This window comes from Oryza glaberrima, chromosome 11, assembly GCF_000147395.1.
Source record: "Oryza glaberrima chromosome 11, OglaRS2, whole genome shotgun sequence".
Classification (NCBI taxonomy): Eukaryota; Viridiplantae; Streptophyta; class Magnoliopsida; order Poales; family Poaceae; genus Oryza; species Oryza glaberrima.
Window position 1 is genome coordinate 14,475,581 of NC_068336.1, and position 7,930 is coordinate 14,483,510.

The window sequence follows — 7,930 nt, forward strand, 5'->3', positions numbered from 1 at the left end:
TCTATTATCACCCTTTTTCATTCTCATTCTCATCTCTTATCCAATGCTCTGAATAAGCGCTCCATGTTTCCGCTTCCCTGAATGTTTGCACTCAAAGTTAACTGTCCCTCCTTAACGAATCAACTCGGGCCACTGGCCGAATCTAACTGCGAGGAAACGGCCAAATTACTCATCTCTAGTTGTACAGTTAAGTACCCCTCAAAGAAAAGTTGTAGAGTCAAGTACTCTTAGAAATTTCAATGGAAGAAAAACTACTTTCAAGCACCACAGACGTACGGCCAAATAACACAAGCACAAAGTCACACTTCAATAAAACCTTAGTGTGTACACACACCATATTACATTTCAAGGGTAAAACCGACACGGACGCGAGAACACAACAGACAATGTGTCATCCGTCCCAAGGCAGAAGACACCATCACTCGCATTTCACGCTAGTTTATTCAACAACATATAAAACTGCTCGTACATCACGACATATTTGGTGACGACCCGGTCGAGCTTATTTAGTGCTGGCCGGGAAGCTTTTCCTTGATCTTGTCCATGAAGCCCTTCTTCTCGCCGGTGTTGCCGTACTCCGCACCGTGCACGCCGGTGCCGGTGCCGGCGCCGGTCATCCCGGCGTGCCCCTGCTGCCCGTACGCGCCGCCGGTGTTCCCCATCATCTGCTGCTGCTGGTGGTTGTTGCCCTTGTTGCCGCCGGGGAGCTTCTCCTTGATCTTCTCCTTGATTCCCTTCTTCCTCCTCCCTCCCATCCCGTCGTCCTCAGACGACTGCACGGTGCATATACACGGCAAATTAATTAACGGCAAGAATAATTAACGAAGAGGTGAAGAGATTGCATATATATGTTCGTACCGAGCTGGAGCTTGAGCTGCCGGAGCGGTGGAGGATGCCGCCGGTCTTGCGCTCCTCCTTCACCGGCTGGAACTGCCCGCCGGCGCCGGCGTGATGCCCTCCCATTCCCATCACGCCATGGCCTCCGCCGGGAGCGGTGGCGCCGCCGCTGTACTGGCCGGCGACCGGGTTGCCGTACACGTCGACGCGGTCGGCGCCGTAGCCGTGCTGCCCCTGGTAGTTCTCCATCTTCTCAAACACGCGTCTGATCTCTCACCCAAGTGTTGCTATTCTATCAGTGAAAAATCTTGTGTCTTGTGATCGATGCAGGGGAACAGAAGGGTAGCGTACGTGCCATTTATACTGATCTTGGAGGTTGGAGAAGTACATAAAAAAACCGAAGTGTAGGTCAGGAAGGGTACGGAAGAGGGGGGTACGTGTACGTGCATGGGGTGAGCCAGGAGGCGGAGCTGGTGCGTAGAAGGGAATAAAGGCGGAGCAAGGACGTGTGCGTGTAGCGCGCCGGGTCGGTAACGCCATGCGGCCACCGGCCGCCACGTATGTGTTTACCTCGGACTCTATCTAGAATTAGAAAACGGCACATGCTCCCACAGTTCACCTTTTGTAACCCTTATTTTGGCTTAAAATATATTGTCACCGGTATGAAATCAATAATTATGGGGAATATAAAGTTATGTCTATAACTCTTATACATTTCTATTTGTAAATTATATTTGGATGTGTACTGATCCTTGGTTAAAATCTTTAAAGTTTAACCTTATCAAAATCAAAAGAACATCTTATAAAGCGGTTATATTCTGCCCCTACCTAACCCACCATGGTAACAAATTTGCATTTAGTTTCTTACATATGGTACTCTCAAATCGATTACATTACTTCGACTCTCTAGAACAGTGATCATAATAATAATTATTAAAGTAATGACACCCATACTATAGGTGTTTCCAGCCTACTACTACAAGCTTTGATGGTGATTATGAAAATTAGGACACCACATTATGCCGGAAAAAATTCTATGTGGCAGTGCCGCACCAAGCCTCTCGTGCGGCACCGCGCGAACTGGCGACGCGTGTCCAGCTGCCGCCCGTGCGAGCCGCGTCTATCGCGATTTCGTTGGAGCCGAGCCGACGCCTATCGCGCCGAGTCGAAGCCGCAGGCCCGCACCTTGAAGTCGAATCGTCGCTCTCATCTGCTATGGCAACGGCCGGCGGCGGCTGCTGCTGTTGCTTCTGAAACGGTGGCGGCGCACTATAAGGGCCCTGCTGCTCCTCGGAGTTGAGTCCCCCCTACAGCGGGCGACGGCGCGTTGGCGCAAGGCCGCGAGGCGGCAGCCGACAGGCAGGCGGACAACGGAGCGTCAGAGCGGCCGCGCGAGCCGCGAGCAGCAGGCCGGTGGCAGCGTGGCGCCGCGGGAGCACGTGAGCCGGAGCAGCAGTGCAGCAGGAGTCCGGCGGCGGCGCGGGAGCGCGCTGCGGGTGAGCAGGAGCAGCCGAGCAGCAGCAGCGCCGCAGGAGTGAGCAGGTCTACAGGGAGCAGTAGCAGCTAGCAGGCCAGCAAGAAGGTATGTTTTTTGAAAATATGCAATTCGATTCTAATTGCTTGATTGAAAATTTGGAATGATTAAATGCATTAGCGTAGTTTTCTCTCATGTACGGATTGGTGTTCATGAAGGATGTAAAATTAGTGTTTCTTAATAATCTAGCACAACTGGAAATTGTAGAAGGTTTCTGTCGACATAATCATATTACTCACTATCTGAACCTTCTGCAAATATTTTGTCCACTTGGGAGATGGAGCTATTTCTGAATATTTGTTGTTTCACTAAAGCTCTTCAAAATTGCAGTGCTAATTTGCTGAATATTACTGCGAACAGTGACTTACTACACATCTGTTATCTTTCCAGGAAAAGAGAAATGGAAGGTAGCAGCGCCAAAGGAGGAGCTGGAGACTCTGATAGTCTGTCCAGTGTCCACTGCAGATAAGGAACTTGAAGTGCATATGGCCAATATAGCTAAATTAGCTTATAGCCTTGTACTACTCCTGAAGGGCATTGTTTTGGTTGTCTTTTTCTTCTGAAATCTGGACCTAATGGTCTTGCATGCTGTGAATATATGGTGTTGTAAACAGTTGTCAATGAGCACATTGTAATTTCTACTTATCAGATTGGATACAGTGATCTCATATGAATACATATTTCCAGATTTCATCAAGATTTGCATCCATCTGGTTATAAATCTCCAAAACATAGGAAATCTCCACAAAATAAAGCCCAACATCTTATTATAAACCTCCAAAACAGTGGAATGGCAAACTACAGTCTTGTTTTTTTAGACAAAAGACGGTTACCCCTTCCAGCTTTTACTTGAAAGCATAAGAGTTCATACAGTACTTAAAGAAACAAAAGGGAAAAGGAAAATACAAACTGCTGGGGTTTCCAGAATTCCAGCTTTCAAACCAATCACAAGGAGCACCAAGGCTCTCAGCAGGCTGCTAAAAGGGTATCCAGATGCAGAGACAAAGAAGGTCTAGGCTGCTGGCACAGCAAAACTACAGTCTCATGTCAATAAATAATTGCCAAAGCACGACTACTCCTTACATGTTCCATAATTTCCTATTTAATCAAAATGTAACTTCCGAGCAGCCATGGCATCTTGATCTAGTCCAAACAAAAGACTTGTATATTCTCCATGGATCGGAGGAGCAACCATAGTTGAAAAATCTTCATGCATATTATCATCAATGTTTGCATCAAAAGAGCCCTAATAAAAAAATGAAATTATTCAGGCCAAGTGCAGCTAAATAAATTATTGGAAGGAAAGCCAGATCATTAATCTTACAATCAATTCATCTGGATCTTGAATCATTTCTCCATTGTCTGTTGATTTCTTTGGATCTTCTCCTTTAGATTACAAATATAAAAGGGAATCAATATTACTAGCTAACAAGAGAGATGTAAAAAAATATTTTTAAGTGAGAAGCACTACCTTTTTTCTTAGCAGCATTTCCTTTCTTCCCTTTCTTCTTTAGAAGTACAGTTTTTGATCTTTTATTCTTTGGACCTTTTATGACCTGAGGAACTCTGATTGATACTTTACCTTTTAATATGTCTCCAACACATCCATTAGAACTTTCAGAAACCTCATAAGTTTTGGTGTGTATTTTGCTCAGTGAATTATTTGCTTCTAGGTCCAACTTGTCTATAGCTTTTTCCATATCATCAAGAAGTTCTTTTTGATACTGAACACTTCAATGCAACAGATGTCGCCTTCCGAGAGATGCGCGCTGCATGCGTTCTCAAAGTTTCATTGTCACTTATTTGTTTCTTCTCAAAATAAAAACCTCTTTTTGCATATTTTGTCCATCTATTTAGTACATACTGAATTGGCAAGATGAAAACCTCATTGATATTAAAGACTCGGAGAGCATGCTTGTACAATATACCTGTCAAACATGTAGAAATACTTTAAGCAAAATATATTGTGAACTATAGTGCAATTGAAAAATGCTTGTACATACCAATGCATTCATACATGTGACAAGAACATGTTATTGTTTTGTTCCTGGAATTCCATAGGCATCACCTTATAAGTCATGATTGACCCTTCAGATTTCAGGAATTTACATGAGAAAGAAAACTGCTCTTTAAAGTGTTCCTCAAATTCTGAATAAAGCCTTCTTGTATACAACTCAGCTGCAGTCTTCAGCATTGGTAAATCTCGAATATAAGTGACAGGGGTAGAGTGTCGTGATTTGTAGTCTGCATCCAACTCATTATCACGAAGACTCATTGCACACTTGTCGCATTCTTCTAGGAGTTTAGATAGGGAAAGCTTTCTACGAAACCTTTTCTTGAAAACATTGTTCATACCTTCACTCCTTTGAGTAGAGGTCATATCAGCAGTAAAAGAATCACGAAAGACAGCAGCCCAATGAACCCGCAACTTATATAGGTTCTGCAACCATGAGTTCTCCTCAAGCTTATAGCTACTCAACAACTCATTCCATTTCTTGTCGAAGTATACCTCAGACTTTTCTTCGTAAACACAACTCTTAAAATCAGCAAGAAATTGAGGATGGTCAGCAATTACATGACTAAGATGTTTAGCAGCATTCTGATAAATGTGCCATATACAAAGACGGTGCCTTGTGTTTCGAAATACTATCCTTACTGCTGCTGCCATGGCAGCACATTGATCTGTGAAAATTGTGCTAGGATGCTTGCCTGACATTGCTGTTAGAAATGTGTTGAAAAGCCAAACAAATGATTCAATCATTTCACTATACAACAATGCAGCCCCAAAAATAATTGTCTGCTTATGATGGTTGATTCCAAGGAGGGGAGCAAAAAGGCATTTCAAACTTTTTAGTCTGAAATGTGGTGTCAAATGACATAGCATCACCAAAGCATGCATAATCCATGATAGCTTGACCATCTGCCCAAAAGAAATTAGCTATCCAACCATCCTCCTGATCTACTTGTATGGCATAAAAAAAAGTAGGATCCTCTAACTGCTTGTTTTTCAAATACTCCAGTAGCGTTTGTGCATCATTGGATGGCAAGTACTTCTTCCGCTCACGGCCAATCAAATTATTGCAATCCATCCGCGAGAATGGAACATTCTCAGCTCCTCCATACCATTGCTTGAAAAACTCATACACTTGGGCTGGTTGTATTCCAGCTTCTCGTATTTGACTGATTAGAAGTTTATCCGCCTCTATCACGTTGGGACCTCAACATGTGTTTCTTATTTGGACTAGCAAGATAGTGATTGTGCTCGAGGACAACCTTTTGCACTGTCCAAATTCCCTCACGACTTATACTGAATTGAACACGAGCATTGCAACACGTCCTTGTAGTAGCATTTTCTTTTGAAGTGACATGTGATGAGTGCTTTCCTGGTTCTCCTTGGTTACTGCAAACTATATGCTTCTGGTATATAGTCTTGACTGGTCTCAATCTTGTGGTGCTCTTTCTAATACTAAAACCAATTTTCCTAGCATATGAGTTGTACATATCATACGCATCATTTTCTGATTTGAAAGACATTCCAACTTGAGGTACTATTACAGATTGACCATTCATGTTATCCACCTACAGTATAATAAGAAAATTTTGAACGAATTACATATACCGATAATATATCAGATTGTTGTGAACAAGAAAGTTTGTTCGGAGCTATTTACCTCTGTTGGAGCTATTGTGGTTGCTGAACCTATCGAAGCATCTTCCATCGGCTCTGCTGAACCCATTAAAGCATCTTCCATTGGCTCGATGGTAGGAATTGAGGATAAAGGAAGGGCAATTGCATCAGCAGAACACGGCTCCAACATTGAGATTTCGACGATGCCATCTGACTCCGGTGTTAGGGTTGATCGTAGCACGGGATGCGACGAGGTCCTGCCGCCTATGGCCGGCTGCACGGCAGGGTCGTCCATGCTCTGAGCGGAATCGTCAAGCAGAGACGGCAAACATGGCTCGATCGTCGGTGCAGCAGGCAAGGAAACACACTAGATCGATCAATTGTTATGAACAAGAAAGAAGGAAGATCATAGGTCGCTCTGATGAAACAAGCGGTGGGCGCACGAAGCGGCAGATGAGAGCGACGATTCGACTTCAAGGTGCGGGCTTGCGGCTTGGACTCGTCGCGATAGGCATCGGCTCGGCTCCAACGAAATCGCAATAGACGCGGCTCGCGCGGGCGATAGCTGGACACGCATCGCTAGTTCGCGCGGTGCCGCACGAGAGGCTTGGTGCGGCACTGCCGGATATAATTTTTTTTTCCCATTATGCCCGCCTCCCTCCTCTTCATTGCTCTTTGTGCCCTCTCTCTACCCCCCTCACCGGATTTTACGTTGCTATCACTTTCCCTCCCTAATTCAATAGAGGAAAAGATAGAGAGAGAGAGAGAGAGTAGAGTAGAGAGAAGTTGGCTTGGCAAGAATTGAGAGCATAGCGGCTAAGTGTAATTTTTTCGCCACTGTGAACTTGAAGGGGTTAAATGCAAACGAGTTTACTACTGCGGAGACGTGCATGTGGGTCCTTGAAACCGATTGCACAGAAGTGATTAAACTCATGCCCCTTGGGCAAAATAAATCGAGATGGTGTGCCTTGTTGGTGAAAGCGAAGAGTTTTGTCGGTTTACTTCCTGAGGTCCGTCTAAATCATGTTGGAAGATGGGATAATAGAGTGCCTCATGAACTAGCTCGGTTAGCCAGAAGGACTAGACATAATGCGGTGTGAAGACTTGATGCTCCAACTTGTATTCATGATCTTGTCCCACGGGATTGTAATCACTCTGTTTAGCCAGTAAAATTCACACCCTCCCTGAAAAAAATAGAGCAATGGGGCTAAGAGTAATTTTTTTCGCCATTGTGAGCTGTGGAGGGGTTAAATGCAAACGAGTTTACTACTGTGAAGACGTGCACGTGGTCCTTAGATCTATCAAAGACGAGTTAGACTACATGTGACACATTAAATCAGGATCATGGATATATTTAGAACCTAACTGTGCGATTTATAAGTTCGATTGATCTAAATAACATCTTGATTAAAATATACGGACCAACCATGATATGGTAGAAGTGGTCTTGTAAACGAGATACGACTACGGTTGGACACGTAAGCTGCTGCGTTCGCAAGCAGCTATTGTATCATGCGTGCCCTTATATTAGCTATATGCACCCTTCCATTCTCTCCACCTCCCTTTCTCCGTAAAACATAACAAATATAAAGATCATAAAAATATCATGCAATATGTACATACGAACTACATACTACTTAAAACCGAATAATACCAAAATACAACAAGCAGTTATTATATCATGCGTGCTCTTGTCTTAGCTACATGCATCCTTCCATTCTCTTTACCTCTTTCCGTAAAAATCGAAACAAATAGTAATCACTAAAACATAACAAATATAAAGCTCATAAAAATACCATGCAATATTTACATAAAAAGTAGATACTACTTAAAACCGAATAATACCAAATACAACCCTTAAAAAAATAGTGAAACAATAAGAATACATTCAATAATTATAATCAATGTGTGAAAAATATGAAAACTTCTAT

The 7,930-nt window shown here is 43.5% G+C and overlaps 1 protein-coding gene across 1 annotated transcript; it reads right to left on the bottom strand.

Annotated features, from left to right (window-relative positions):
• Positions 1-289: 289 nt before the first annotated feature.
• On the bottom strand, positions 290-1,140 carry LOC127754804 (dehydrin Rab16C). The gene is made up of 2 exons (XM_052280394.1): positions 859-1,140; positions 290-773 (listed from the first exon to the last, which is right to left on the bottom strand). The coding sequence occupies exons 1-2, from the start codon at positions 1,084-1,086 to the stop codon at positions 507-509; spliced, it is 495 nt and encodes a 164-aa protein (XP_052136354.1). The 5' UTR covers positions 1,087-1,140; the 3' UTR covers positions 290-506.
• Positions 1,141-7,930: the final 6,790 nt, after the last annotated feature.

Coding starts and splice junctions, on each gene's coding strand:
- LOC127754804 (XM_052280394.1), bottom strand. CDS start 1,086: ATGGAGAACTACCAGGGGCAGCACGGCTACGGCGCCGACCGCGTCGAC. Junction 774..858: donor GCAGCTCAAGCTCCAGCTCG/GTACGAACATAT, acceptor TGCACCGTGCAG/TCGTCTGAGGACGACGGGAT.